Source organism: Mesoplodon bidens (assembly GCF_964165515.1).
Source record: "Mesoplodon bidens genome assembly, chromosome: 19".
Classification (NCBI taxonomy): Eukaryota; Metazoa; Chordata; class Mammalia; order Artiodactyla; family Ziphiidae; genus Mesoplodon; species Mesoplodon bidens.
In genome coordinates, this window is record NC_138179.1 from 25,856,973 (window position 1) to 25,872,075 (window position 15,103).

General features: G+C 53.9%; 1 protein-coding gene across 2 annotated transcripts in view; it reads right to left on the bottom strand.

The window, feature by feature from the left end:
- Positions 1 to 80: 80 nt before the first annotated feature.
- ELAC2 (elaC ribonuclease Z 2) overlaps positions 81 to 15,103 on the bottom strand; it is a 28,834-nt gene continuing 13,811 nt past the window's right edge. The window contains exons 9-24 of one of the 2 annotated variants that reach the window (XM_081219451.1): positions 9,396 to 9,454; positions 9,235 to 9,307; positions 8,549 to 8,661; positions 8,251 to 8,346; positions 7,334 to 7,472; positions 7,173 to 7,258; positions 5,891 to 6,009; positions 4,810 to 4,906; positions 3,584 to 3,722; positions 3,321 to 3,359; positions 3,073 to 3,182; positions 2,674 to 2,773; positions 2,443 to 2,563; positions 2,221 to 2,299; positions 1,630 to 1,774; positions 81 to 1,260 (exon numbers count right to left, since the gene is read on the bottom strand). In XM_081219451.1, coding sequence (XP_081075577.1) covers positions 1,042 to 1,260; positions 1,630 to 1,774; positions 2,221 to 2,299; positions 2,443 to 2,563; positions 2,674 to 2,773; positions 3,073 to 3,182; positions 3,321 to 3,359; positions 3,584 to 3,722; positions 4,810 to 4,906; positions 5,891 to 6,009; positions 7,173 to 7,258; positions 7,334 to 7,472; positions 8,251 to 8,346; positions 8,549 to 8,661; positions 9,235 to 9,307; positions 9,396 to 9,454 — 1,734 coding nt within the window. In that variant the 3' untranslated portion in view covers positions 81 to 1,041. Of the gene's footprint in view, positions 1,261 to 1,629; positions 1,775 to 2,220; positions 2,300 to 2,442; positions 2,564 to 2,673; positions 2,774 to 3,072; positions 3,183 to 3,320; positions 3,360 to 3,583; positions 3,723 to 4,809; positions 4,907 to 5,890; positions 6,010 to 7,172; positions 7,473 to 8,250; positions 8,347 to 8,548; positions 8,662 to 9,234; positions 9,308 to 9,395; positions 9,455 to 15,103 lie in introns of both variants that reach the window. The other variant, XM_081219450.1, reaches the window with a different exon arrangement.

The window sequence follows — 15,103 nt, forward strand, 5'->3', positions numbered from 1 at the left end:
TAGATTCGGGTCATGCATGCAAAGCCCAACTCTTACAGTTTTATCCTTTTAAAATAGACATACCTATACAGGATATAATATTTGTATATATGAAATCTATATTTGTTTAATTTGAGCCATTCAATCCAAACCCATGTACAGGTGTACAATGAAAAACTTAAATGCTATTATTTTTCCCAACAAAAAGTGTAAAATAACCCTCCTCCGACATTGGGACTTGCAAACTTTTGACGTGAACAGCTTTGCTCGCTTGCTGGCAGGGCAGTTCAGTACCCAATTTGTAATGAGGCCCGGGGGGGTTGAAAGTTAGTAACCTTTAAACATGTACACATAGTCGTCAATGGTAATGTTATTAAAAGATTTATTATCCCTGAGTGTGGCCTATCTTGTTTTACTAACAAGCTCAAGGGGCCACGGGAGTTGATGCCAGGCGCTGCCTCGGGAGGGAGCCCAAGGTCACGGCAAGTCTGGTCCTTGGTCTGCGGGTCTGCGCCTCCCAGCACCTGAAACTTTAAAGCTCCTCCTCTAGTCTCCCCGGAGGGAAGAATATGCAAATACTAGAGGCATCTTTCTTTGAAGATTCTCTCTTTTCAAACACTAACCTCAGTGCTGTTCATCCTCAAAAAGGAAGGCACCGGAGCCACCCCACGCAGTATTTCTCAGCACTCTGTAGGGCGGTGAGTGGTTCTGGTCACGGGGCAAGCAAGCGGCCGCCTCTTTCGCTGGAACAACGGGAAGGCTTACCATCAAGCTGTCTCCGGGCACCCTGGGTCCCCAGCGACGGCACAGGGACAAAAGCACTCGGGTTCCAAACGCGACCTTCACTGTGTTCCGTCCTTGGAGACGCTTTTCCTGGAGGCTTCGCATCCACAGCCCCGCGCTCCTGGGGCCTGGCTGCCTCTGGGTACAGAGGGGATGGCTGGGCCGCAGCGGGGTGGGGGTGCACCCTGACTGCACCTGACAGACCGAAGACACGGCGTGCACGGCATCGACGTGGGCCTCCTCTCCTCCAGCGCGCAGCGGCTCCGCAGCCCCATGTCGCTACTGGGCCCTGACCTTCTTGCTCTGCGGGCTCGGAGGCTGTGTGGCAGAGGCCCGTTTCCGCGGGGGCTCCGCGTCCTTGCCGGCGAGCAGGGCCGCCCGCACCTGCCGCAGCTCCCGCCGCTCCCGGCGCTCCTCCATCTCCTCCAGGTCCTCGGCGAACAGGGCCTTCAGCGGCACCATCAGCTTGGGCACCGTCGGAAGGTCCCCCAGGCTGACCTACAAAGCGAGACGAAGCAGAGGCTGGGGTGAGGCCGTCACGGCTCCCAGGCACCAGCCATACCCCCGTCGGCAGACGGACCCGTCATGTCAGGCCCAGCAGGGCAGAACCCAGGCACCCCAATGTCCAGTGGTGGGAACAGGCCCAGCTTGACCACTCAGGAGAACACTGCCTCCCAGGCTTGTGCAGAAGCTCAAATGATGTCACTCTGGGCACCGACTGGGCCTCCAAGAGGCTCTCAATGGACTGTGTCCAGAAGGCCCTGTGCCAGTCGTGCTGGGTGGTGGCCCGAGGCTGGCCCTCTGCGCATGGATGGAAAGCGTCTTGGCCCCACCCACCCCGCCCCCCCCGCCCCAGCGGTCCCGGACCTTCATGTGGTCAAAGGCGATGCCAACTTTCTCGTTGAAGTCGGGGCTGAAGAGCGGGATCTTGGCGTAGCGCTGGCTGAAGTGGTTCAGCACGATGAACCCTGCGTTCATCCGCATCCCCACGCCGATGGCCTGGGAGGTGGTGCTGCAGAGACGGGGCGACACGAGGCTGGAGGGAGCGAGTCACGCAGACCCCCCGCCCAGACTGCCTGCTCGGGCACCCGGGGGCGGGGCTTCCTGCTGCCACCCACCGGCCCCAGGGAAGCCCAGGCTCTGTGCTCTCAGACCTCCCGCCAGTGAGCGCCTCTGAGAAAAGCAGGGGCTCCCGACTTGGGGTAACACGCTCTTCCCTTAAATAGCGCAAGATCTGCCCCCGGCCTCCCACTTATTCAGCGTTATTTCCAGTTCCTTCCCGAGCCACGCCTCCCCCAGAACCTTGCCTGGAGGGCACTGCAGAAATAAAGGCAGAGGCTCGGGAGACAACTGCCTGGGGTCAGAAGCCCCCAGGGCCCCTGGAGGGAAGCAGACCTGCCCAGCAGCAGCGGGGAGGAGCGGGGGACCGGCTGACGCAGGCTCAGAGGGCTCCGCTACCTGTGTGTCTTTTCCACGGCTTCCTCTTCCAGACCATCTTCCAAGGTGGCCTCGTGGATCAGGAGGGTGGCATCCTTCCCTAGAGCGTAAGCACAGGCTCTCTGAGAATACCGCTCGGCCTGGGGTGCCCACAGCGCTTGCCCCCGGGCCCTGGGACGAGGCTGCGAGTCAGGATGACAGCCAGAATTGTCGGGGGGACCAGAAGTGGCTGCCCCTACTCACCCATCTGGACCAGAGCCTCACAGGGCATGGTGTCCCCCGAATAGACCACCTTCCAGCCGGACGTGTGGACCAGCGCGCAGCCAAAGGCGTGCTTGCAGTGCCGGACCAGGCAGGTCTGAAACTGAGGAAGCGGGTGACGGGCTCGTGGCCCAGCTACTGCCTCGCCCCCTCCTCCCCACGTCACACGCCCGTCCCCCAACCTGCCCTCCCGTGCCCGGGCCCTCCCCTAACCTCCTCCAAGCCACAGGTTTCCAGCAGCAAACTAATCAACCTTTCCACTTTGGGGTTGGAGACCTCAGCTCCTTTCTGAAGGCATTTGGCAGGAATAATACTGTGAGAAAATTAAAAAAACATTTAATCTGAAGTTCAAGTCACTGACTGGAGAGGACCCCCCCAAATCGCTATGATAAAATTTAATTCCGTCACTGAGGCAGGGAGCGAGGGCACTCGGCCCTGGAACTGTGTCTGGGCGAAGTGTTGGCAAAGATCTAGGATCAGGAACAGAAAGGAGAGCCGAGGAGAAACGTGTCGGGGCAGATGAACGTTTAGAGGTGGGAACCGCCTCACCGTCTCCCTGCGATCTGAGCCTGCCTCGCGCACTCACCGTCCGGGGTCGGACCGGGCGCTCACCTGACGTGGTGCAGCAGCGGCTGGCACTGGGTGTGATACTGCTGGAGCCAGGCCCGGAGCTGGGTGGGGGCCACTACGAGCAGCGGGTGGCACGGCTTCCCCAGCGACACCTGAAACGGGGAGATCAGAGCGCCGAGCACACGGCGCGCGTTGCAGGGAAAACAGCGTGCTACGGCCCGAGGTGTGTCTGCGCGCATGCGCTCATTCCAAAGAAAAGCAAAAGGGCAGTCCAGTCCTATGCAACTCACCAGAGCCCGCTCCCTCTGCAGCAGGATGTTCAACAAGCCCTGGGAAGGAGGAAGGGACACGGATCAGCCAGGTCCACACCTGACCTCCTTCCCGCCTTGGGGCCCCTGGGTGCCCGGTGCTCTGGCGGACCTAGCCGCCCGCCTCCGGGCGAGGGCAGCTCCGAGGAGCCGCGTGGCAAGGGGAGACGCACGTGGCGCCGGGCTTGCAGACGAGCCCAGGCCCGGGCGGAGGTGCGCGGCCAGGAAGGAGGCGGCCCACTCACCGTGTGGTGGTCCGCGTGCAGATGGGACACGAACACGGCGGCGAGGGTGCCCAGGAGCCGGTCTACTTCGTCCCCGTAGTGGCGGCACAGCTGCCCAAAGGTGCCCTCCCCGCAGTCCAGCAGCAGGGACGCATCGGAGCTATGGGAGGAGACGGTTTGCCCTCAGGGAGGAGGGCAGGACGAGGCTGGGTGCCTGTCTCCCGGGACCGCTCAACTCCTCCCACGGGAGCTGCTGTCAAGGGGGTGGTGGTCTCACACGTCCGTCCTCGTGACACGAAATAGTGTCGCAACGCTCTGTGAAGTTACTACGTGCATGGAGCGTACCTAAAGCTACACAGATGCTGGGCACCCAAGAAAGTTTCTGCGGAAGGAAAAGGTGAGGACATGAAATCCACAAGACTCTACTTAGAAGGAACGTGGCGACAGCCGCTGTGGCCGCCAGGAGAACCCAAGGCTCTGCTTTAGCTGGCGTGGCCCGGAGACAGCGGCTGCACCAACGCCCTCCGGGAAAGGCCAGGGCCGCTTCCCGCCAGCTCCTCCGTCACAAGAGAAACACGTCCCAGACCCGTGCGCTTCTGCTGTCGGGGTGCCCCTTACAACTGCCGAGTACGTTTAACGCGTTATTCGGCTGTTAGCCATCCACCACCGGCACCCGGATGACAAAGTAAAACTTAAAAACGAGCCTGGCTTCCCACAGACGGCCCTGGTCCGCCTCCCTGTGGACCACCACCACCAGGCAAACCCAAGAGGCTCACAAAGCAAACGCAGGAGCCCCGAAGCCGCTCCGCACCCCAGCGGCACCAGTGAGGGGCCCCGTGACACAGAGGCGGATGCGAGTCCTGGCCTGGGTCTGCCCCACCGCCAGCCGTGAGCAGCCTGGGGCAGGTGCACCGATGATGGGGGTGCGGGAGGTGGCCAGTCACTGGTTCACAGGAGGGACGTGGAAACTTATCAAGACCGCCCCTCAGCAGGGCGACGGCATACACGTCAGCAGTTTGCATCCGAAGATGTAACGGGTGGCCAACTTCGGTGACTCCCTCCAGTGCAGCTAGCTACGGAAGCCGAAAACCGCCTGACCCCCCACCGCCCCCGCTGGGCCCCCAGCCAAGACGGGCCTCCAGGGATGTACAGGCTGCACCTCCAGGTTAGCCTGGCGGGTGGAGCAGGGTCTGCTGAGAAAACCCCGGGCTCCCCGCTGACGGGCGCCTCCCGTGCAGGATTAATACCTGATGTTGATGAGAGTGGAGCTGACATTCCGGATCTTCATGGGGATTGCAGACCCCGTCCCGAGGAAGACCACTTCTGGATACTGGCCTCTCTTCTCTATGGAAAGACACACGTCGAGTTGTTCACTTCTTTGGGTCAGAAGTGAGCCAGCACTGAAGTTAAGTGCAGCTCCCCAGGAGGGGCTGGTGGTCTGACCTCCTTACACACGGGCCTGGGGCGAGGCGCCCCGGCGCTGCCTGGGAAGGAGAGCGAAGGAATTCCACGGGCCTTTCTTCAGCAGAGTTGCCCTAAGTGTTAAATAGCAAAGGCCACCTTTCCATGCTACAAGTCAGCATTTATCTCCCGGGGCTGGGGACCCCCAGCACAGGCCCTGCTGCACTTTGCAGGGGCTCCGAGGGGGGCCAGCTCCCCAGAGAAGAGGCGGAGCCACCTAGATGCAGAAGATGGGCCCCGCTCGGCCTGACAGGCCCCGGGTGCACGTTTACAAATGTGATCTAAATGGACCTTTAACGGGCAAACCAGAAACCCATTTCCAGCCCACGGCACGTGCAGCCAGGAGGTCAACTTCCCAACACGCCGGCCTGGTGCCAGCGGGATTGAACCTGAACCCGCCCTCTGGTCCAGCCTTGTTTCTCCACCTCATTCGTGAGCTGAACACAACACTGGGAAGACCAAGCACTAGAAAGAGGTCACGGAGTTCCCCAGCCTGCTCTTCCTGTCAGGGCGGTGAGAGCCCAGCAAGGTGAGTGCCATGGCCGGAACCTTCCGTGGATCCTTCCCAGCAAAGCCAGGACTGGACTGCCAGCTCTGCCCAGGGCCTCACAGGAGGCCCCAGAACCGCCGCACTCAGCTCAGCGTGGGCCTCGCCAGGAGAGCCTGGGCACCGTCACCTAGCCTCCAACCTAACCGGTCCGGGCGGGGGCCGGCACCTGTGGTCTTAAGCGGAGGCCAGAGAAGCAATGGCTTCAACAGGTACACGGGGCTCGACGGGGCCACGCTGACCCTCCACTCAGTGCTGTGCGAACAGCTGCAGGAGGGCAGAGGCCAGGAGACACCGGGGCTGGTCCTGGTCTGGCTCACCCGCCGGGGCCGGGCCGTCCTGCACAGTCTTCCTGTACTCCTGCACACTCTCCTGGAAATTGGGCAGCTCCAGGGCCTCGGCAATGAATTCCTCAGGGTCGCAGGTCATGATGGCATCCCTGCAAGAAGAAGGCATCTTGGGGCATCAGGGGAGCGTGTGGCCCCAGGCAACCACCCTGCACATCCAGCTCAATCCCTGGGGACCGCCTGCAGAAAGTGCTTTCAAGTCTAAGTGACTGGGGCCTGGGGCAGCTCCGCTCTCCTGCCCGGAAGACCTTCTCCCAGCTCAGGGGGGTCTCACAGCTCTGGCTGCTCAGAACCTCAGCTCAAAGCAGGAGGGGGCAGCCCTGGCACTCCTGACGTTCGGGGGACGGGGGCGGGGGAGATGGTGCGGGCACTCTAAGCAGCCTCCCGACGTCTACTCACTACACCCGCTAGCATCTGGTATCCCCCGGGGCGGGGGGAGGGGAGGGAAGGGGGCCCCTCAAGGGCCCCAACTATTCACCGCGACAGTGCCCGGTGTCCAGCAGTGGTCCAGAATGGGGTCTGCCCGGACACAGACACCACGGCGTGCACAGGACACTTCCAGTTATTCAAGGGTGAGATTTTAAAAGTTAAAGATGCGGGGCAGTAAGCACCTCTCAGGTGACTGGCTGGGGTGAACGCTACAGCGCCTGGATTCACCAGGTGCCTCGGGCAGTGCCGCCCCCGCCCCACTAATCCCCTTCTCACAATCACCCTAAGGGAACACGGTTCTCCTCAAGGACTTTTATATAAGGCACTTGTCTCATTACAACAGCAAAAAGCTGGAAATGCCTCCAACGCACCAACACCCGTATCTGGAATACCGGCGACAGTGTGCTTACAAAGACTATCATGACGCGGGAGAAGCCTGGCAGCGTGTCAGGCCCTAAACCCACGGTGTAGACGTGTATTTTAACACATCCCCACGTACTCAAAGATAAAAAACACAAAATGTTAACCATCGCCGTGCCAGGGTGATGAGATTAGGGCTTTCTTCACACTACGCTCACCACGTTCCAAAACAATGCACACACACGGCTGTTAGCAGAGGCAACTTTCAGGAAAGGATGGCCGTCAGCCCCGTCTCCCCGGATCAGCTTATAATAGGACGCAGCCACCGTCCGCCACCTATCGTCTGTGGCTCTTCCCGGGTCCGACGCGGAGACCATGCGGCTGAGCAGCCTGCGCCACTGACCCCCGGCCCCCCCCAGAACGAGCCTGATGCGCCCCGCCCCCCACCGACTGAGACCACACTGACCTTTGCCACTCGCGCCGGGGCCGGAGCTGGTACTTGAGGAGACACTGGCCACGAACCAGGGGCACGCAGGGGTCAAGCCCTCCTTCCTGCAAGAGACGGAGCCGTGGTCCGCGGGGGGCAGCTGCCTGGGGAGTGGGCAACAGGCCAAGCTGGGCCACTACCTGGGGGCGGAGGCTGGCGAGCGGGGGGAAGATGCCGGGGTGGATGAGGCTGAGCTGCGTCTGGATCTTGTGGCTGCGGAGGTTGTGGACCGACTCACAGTGCTCGTTCAGGACCAGGTGCTGGGTGTCGGGCCCGAACCTAAGACGGACGCGCACACCGTCAGCACGGTGTCCTTCTGGGAAGACTCCCACCCAGGGGGTGGCACCGGGGGCGGGGCGGCCAGGTACTGGGAGTGTTCAAGAGGGTGAGTGAGCTGTCCACCGAGGTCACCCTACGTGGCCAGACACAGCCCTGCTCCTCCTCCTCCGAGCCCGGCATGTCTGCAAAGTCAGAGGCCCTGGGCGTGGGGGAAACAGCACCAGGAAAGCCAGGGTCAGGTACAGTGCTGGGGACTTGGAAGCACAGGGAGCACGGCGGGGGGTGGGGGGTGGGGAGAGGAAAACAGTGATGGGCGTCAGCACTCAGGCCCCGAGGGGCAGAGGACCGGGGCCCCGAGGAGGGACTGCAGGGGCCGGCGGGGGAGGGCGGTGTCACCACGCGCCCAGGTCCAACCCATTAAGTCCTTCCACCCGGCGCCGGCCTCGGCCAAAGAAACCAGCAGAGTGGGACCCGTCCTCCCAGTCACTGAACGTGGGTTGTCGGCAAGATCGGGAGGGAAATGAACCGTGTCTAACACGCTGCCTGACGTGTCGCGGACGTTCAATAAACTGAAGCTGCGGCTTTATCCTTGCAAGACTCTTCTTTAGGAAAAACGCACGAGACGGTCCAGAGGCAGGATTTGTCCAGAGCTGACGAAACCAGCCCCAGGCAAGCAGGGACGCCCCCAGGATCCAGGGAGGGCGGGAACCCCAGGGAGAGCTCAGGCAGGGGGCAGGGGGGCGGTGGAACCGTGGCTGGCGTGTGCCGGGGCTCCTACCTCTCCATCCACTGCTGGTATCTGCTGTCCAGGAGCACGTGCTCCGGGGTCATGTGGACCACCAGGGCCACGGGGGCTTCGGCTCTTCCTTGGAAACTGAGAGGAAGGAAGCAGGGGGCTCTGCTGGGTCAAGTGGTGCAAACTCAGGACACGCGGATCTGGGGCCGGGCAGCCAGGGAGGGCGCTGTGCGGAGCCGTGGTGGCCCAGGCCTCGGCAGGGGCAGCCACAGGTCAGTGCCAGGCCGGCCTTCCCGAGCGATGTCGGCTCTCACCTCTCCGCCCGGAGACCCCTCCTTACCTCCTGAAGGTGGCATTCTCACAGAGGGGCTGAATGAATCCTTCGTCTGGACATTCTATCACAACAAAAGCGACCCCGGGGTCTGGGGCGGTGCAGATCTCTTCAGGCAAAATCTGTGAAGTCACTGAGGTCAGGATGTGCTCCCAGGGCAGGCCCTGGAGTCACCTGCTAACGCCGCATCACCCTCCAGAGAAGCGCCGACATAAGATCACCACCTGCACCCTTCTCGCCCTCTCTGCTGACATGCAGACAGGCGGCCACCAGCTGGCAGAGGGCATTTCACACCTGAAGTGGCCAGACGGCCCGGCATGGCACGCACGGTTCTCTTAGGTCGTGTGGTCCTGACGTCCTCACATCTCGTGACAACGTCATTCCCTTGGGCCACGCGTCCGAATTCCACCCTTATGACCCCCCTGAGCTCAAGTACAAGGGAAAGCACCCATCCTATAAGGAGACCCCCAAATCCTAAAGAGACAACCTCCAGAAACGGCCCGACACGGCCAGCGCTGATGTGCAGGACAAGCCTAGACAAGAGACCCTATTTTATTGCTCAGCTACGTGCTGAAATCCAAGCTGTTCAGTGCCCTCAACAGTGGTGTCTGCAGGGCCTGACCCAGGCAGTGACCCTGTCCAGCGTCCCGGCCCCTGCCTGTCACTGCTGAGACCGCAGCAACAGGGCACCTCACCTCTCTTCCTTCGAACATGATGCTTTTCCCGTCCTTGACAGCAGCAATGATGGGCGCAATGGCAGCTGTTCCGCTGAAACGAGAGGCGAGGCCTCGGTGAGGGCGGGGCTCCAGGAGCTCAGCGCGCCCGGCGAGGCCCCCCAGCTGTCCCCGCCACTCACACTGGGAGGCCCAGCTCCTTCGCTTTGAGTACTAAGAAGTTTCCCTTCTTCATGTGGAGCTGTAAGGAAGAGATCTCCATGTAATTCCAGTGACTGATGAAGAAGCTTGGTGTTCATCATTCGTTTTGAAATCAGTTGAGCTTAGCACTAAAAGCTGAATGATTTAAAACCGAGGTGTTCTATTTCCCATTAACTCCTTACACATCTAATAAAATGCAATCCATTTCCATATCAAAGAAGACGTGTCCTCCAGGTACCTGGAGGAGAAAACACTGTTGCTTTTATCGTCCTGCGCGGGTCACCTAACAGCCAAAGGAGTGTTACCAGAACACGTTCTAGCAGAAATGATTGCGTAACCACCATGTGACATGGCATTCCAGTGACAAGGACAGGGTACAGCGTGTGGATGGCTTTTCTCCTCTACTTTTCACATATTTGGCAGAACTGTTCTGTTGCTTTTATACGAAGTTACAATAAAAAGTTCCCAGTATTCTCTTATTATGTTAAAAGGGAAACCAATAACCCTAACGCCAATAACCCTAACACAAAACCTCATAATCATTCTGTACTTAAAAACTCAGGTCCCAACGTTTTAGAAATCCATATATTTCAGACCTAATAACAGGAAAAAGTCAGAAATGGCATAAAATGTTAATAAGTCTTTCAGGGTTGACTTATATTTGAATTTCATTTTCTTCCTTAGATCTTTAGAAGCTATTTGCATTTCCTTTTAACTTCCTGAATTTAGGAAACTACTCTTAGGGCTCAGTCTCCAGTGTGGATCCAAAAGCCTTATTAGGACTCCAGGATTTTCTGTCTTGGAAAACGTTATCCTAGAGGAATGATGACAGCTTAGCGTGAGCACATGATACAAAGATGACAGACGTAGATGACACCTTCAGATAATGACATTAACATGCACTGTGGTGACCACAGATCTGGAGGAAACTGGATGGAAGCAGAACGTTTCTAGTGTTTCACAGGAACGTCAGGCCTAAGGCCGGCAAAACCCGTGCCTCCACTACAAGCTCAATTCAACCCGTGGAGAAAGTTGTTCCCGTCTGAAAACCGGACGCCAGCTCCCAGGCCCCAGGGCAGCAGATGGCTGCCCAAAGCCCAGGCTCCTACCAGACAAGAGCTTCTCAGACCCTCACACCCAGAGCCTATTTCTCCCACCTCCCAGAACTTGAACTAGCTTTGCTTTACCGCCTTCTGAACCCTGAGCCAAGAAGCAGCCAATTTTCAGGAAAGGGCAAAGGGGCTGGAGCAGCAGCACCAGGTGGGAGGAGCCAGAGGCCAGGACGCAGCCCGCGGCGACGCGGCTCCCAGGACAGCTGTCCCCATTGCACAGGACACACCACGCTCGACGGGATCTGTTCAGGAAGGACTGATGCGACGCCACTCAAAAGATTACCACGTAAACTGCTCTAGAAAATTATCCTGCAGCCTAAAAATTCAGACACAGAAGTAAGAAGGCTACAGGCAGCAGTACTTAACTTTTATAAAAGTTAAGTACTTTTTATATCTAAGTAAAATAGATATAAACTATTTTTATAGATATAGATATTACTTTTTACTATCTAAGTAAGTTGATGGAAGTTATACTGGCCACAGTCTTACAACTAACAACTAATATTACTACTAACCTTTCATAACTGTGTTCACTTGCTGGTGTTATAATTTTTTACAAATGGATGAAAATTACAAATGGATTTTAAAATCAACTTTACCAAGTCGGCTTTAAATCAAATATATTGCTTAAAAAAAAATAAAATCAGGGCTTCCCTGGTGGCGCAGTGGTTGAGAGTCCGCCTGCCGATGCAGGGGACACGGGTTCGTGCCCCTATCCCGGAAGATCCCACATGCCGCGGAGCGGCTGGGCCCGCGAGCCATGGCCGCGGAGCCTGTGTGTCCGGAGCCTGTGCTCCGCAACGGGAGAGGCCACAGCAGTGAGAGGCCCGCGTACAGCAAAAAAAAAAAAAAAAAAAAAAAAAAAAAAATAAAATCAAAGCTCACGAAAAAGCAATGTAGTCTTACCGGAGATCAGACAACTGTTTGCTGCAGGTTCTAGTATAATAAAATTTTAATGCAAAGTCCCACAGAAAGTAGGCAATTAGTCAGATCTGAAAAACACGTGATTGTAATAACATTTTCATAGAATTTGATCAACTTCAGTTTACCAATCTAGGTCTCTCTGAATGCTAGCCAATATTAAAATTAGTCCAGTGTCGACCCACCAAGGTCATGTGACTTTTCTGGACTGTTAAACTTTGTTGTAATAAAATGAGAGAGAGAAAAAAAATTAGTCCAATGTCAGCAGCTAACGACTAGTAAGATGATATAAACTAAAACAGAGTTGAAGGAGCCTAAATAAAGGCCTGATTCATTTGAAGGGAAATGAAGCTTTTTATGAAAAAGTAGTCTTTTGATCCTTCTCAAACTCTTCCAAAAAATCAAAGAGGAGGGAACACTCCCAGACATTGTATGAAGCCACCATCACCCGATACCAAAATCAGACAAAGACAACACCAAAAAAGAAAATTACAGGCCAGTATCTTTGATGAATATAGATCCAAAAATTCTCAACAAAATATTAGCAAACTGAATCCAACAACACACAAAAAAGATCATACACCACGATCAAGTGGGATTTACCCCAGGAATGCAAGGATTCTTCAATATATGCAAATCAATCAATGTGATACACCATATTAACAAATTGAAGGATAAAAACCATATGATCATCTCAATAGATGCAGAAAAAGCTTTTGACAAAATTCAACACCCATGTATAATAAAAACTCTCCAAAAGGTGGGCAGAGAGGGAACCTACCTCAAAATAATAAAGGCCATATGTGACAAACCCACAGCAAACATTATTCTCAATGGTGAAAAAACTGAAACGATTTCCTCTAAAATCAGGAACAAGACAAAGGTGCCCACTCTCGTCATTATTATTCAACATAGCTTTGCAAGTCCTAGCCACGTCATTCAGAGAAGAAATAAAAGGAATCCAAACTGGCAAAGAAGTAAAACTGTCGCTGTTTGCAGGTGACATGATACTATACATAGAAAATCCTAAAGATGCCACCAGAAAACTACTAGAGCTAATCAATGAATTTAGTAACGTTGCAGGATACAAATTAATACACAGAAATCTCTTGCAATCCTATACACTAACAACAAAAGACCAGAAAGAGAAATTAAGGAAACAATCCCACTTACCACTGCAACAAAAAGAATAAAAATACCTAGGAATAAACCTACCTAAGGAGGCAAAAGACCTGTATGCAGAAAACTTTAAGATACTGATAAAAGAAATCAAAGATGACACAAACACATATAGAGATATACCATGTGCTTGGATTGGAAGAATCAATATTGTGAAAATGACTATACTACCCAAAGCGATCTACAGATTCAATGCAATCCCTATCAAACTACCAATGGCATTTTCCACAGAATTAGAAGAAAAACTTTTACAATTTGTATGGAAACACAAAAGACTGCCAATAGCCAAGGCAATCTTGAGAAAGAAAAACAAAACTGGAGGAATCAGCCTCCCTGACTTCAGACTATACTACAAAGCCACAGGGTACTGGCACAAAAACATATATATATATCAATGGAACAGGATAGAAAGCCCAGAGATAAACCCATGCATATATGGTCACCTAATCTATGACAAATCAGGCAATAACATACAATCGAGAGGGCTTCCCTGGTGGCGCAGTGGTTAAGAATGCCCCTGGCAATACAGGGGACACACGTTTGAGCCCGGGTCCAGGAAGATCCCACATGCCGCGGAGCAACTAAGCCCGTGCGCCACAACTACTGAGCCTGTGCTCTAGAGCCCACGAGCCACTACTGAAGCCTGCGCGCCTAGAGCCCGTGTTCCACAGCCAGAGAAGCCACCGCAATGAGAAGCCCGCGCGCTGCGACGAGGAGTAGCCCCCGCTCGCCGCAACTAGAGAAAGCCGGCGTGTGGCAATGAAGACCCAATGCAGCCAAAAATAAATAAAATAAATAAATTTTTTAAAATTAAAAAAATATATATACAATGGAGAAAAGACAGCCTCTTCAATAAGTGGTGCTGGGAAAACTGGACAGCTACATATAAAAGAATGAAATTGGAACACTCCCTAACACCATACACAAAAATAAACTCAAAATGGATTAACGACCTAAATGTAAGGCCAGACACTATAAAACTCTTAGAGGACAACATAGGCAGAACACTCTTTGACATAAATCACAACAACATCTTTTTCGACCCATCCCCTAGAGTAATGAAAATTAAAACAAAAATAAACAAATGGAACCTAATGAAACTTAAAAGCTTTTTCACAGCAAAGGAAACCATAAACAAGATGAGGGGACAACCCTTAGAATGGGAGAAAATATTTGCAGACAAAGTAACTGACAAAGGATTAATCTCCAAAGTACACAAGCTGCTCAAACAGCTCAATATTAAAAAAAAAAAAAAAAAAAAAAACCAGTCAAAAAATGGGAAGAAGACCTAAATAGACATTTCTCCAAAGAAGACAAACAGATGGCCAACGAGCACGTGAAAAGATGCTCAACATCACTAATTATCAGAATAATGCAAATCAAAACTACAATGAGGTATCACCTCACACCGGTCAGAATGGCCATAATCAAAAAATCTACAAACAATAAATGCTGGAGAGTGTGTCAAGAAAAGGGAACCTTCGGGCTTCCCTGGTGGCGCAGTGGTTGGGAGTCCGCCTGCCGATGCAGGGGACACGGGTTCGTGCCCCGGTCTGGGAGGATTCCACGTGCTGCGGAGCGGCTGGGCCCGTGAGCCATGGCTGCTGAGCCTGCGCGTCTGGAGCCTGTACTCCACAACGGGAGAGGCCACAATAGTGAGAGGCCCACATACCACAAAAAAAAAAAAAAAAGAAAAGGGAACCTTCAATACACTATTGGTGGGAATGCAAACTGATTCAGCCACTATAGAAAACAGCACAGAGTTTCCTTAAAAAACTAAAAACAGAATTACCCATACTGGGCATATACCCAGAGAACACCATAATTCAAAAAAATACATGCACCCCAATGCTCATAGCAGCTCTATTTACAACAGCCAAGACATGGAAGCAACCTAAATATCCATCAAGAGAGGAATGGATAAAGAAGGTGTGGTACGTACATACAATGGAATATTACTCAGCAATAAAAAGGAACGAAATTGGGTAATTTGTAGGGACGTGGATGGACCTACAGAGTGTCATACACAGTGAAATAAGGCAGAAAGAGAAAAGCAAATGTCGTATAATAACGCATATATGTGGAATCTAGAAAAAAGGTATAAGTTATCTTATTTGCAAAGCCGAAATAGAGACACAGACGTAGAAACAAATGTATGGATATCAAGGGGGAAGCGGGTGGGGTGGGAGGAATTGGGAGACTGGGACTGACATATACACATTATTGATACTATTTATAAAATAGACACCTGATGGGAACATACCATATAGCACAGGGAACTCTACCTAATGCACTGTGGTAACCTAAATGGGAGGGAAGTCCAAAAGGGAGGGGATACCTGTATGTGTATGGCTGATTCACTCTGTTGTGCACTGGAGGCTAACACACAATGGAAAGCAAACATACTCCAATAAAAATTAATTTAAAAAAAAGCAATGCCCAAATCCTCAGAAATATTTCTGCTGTAATTTAAACAA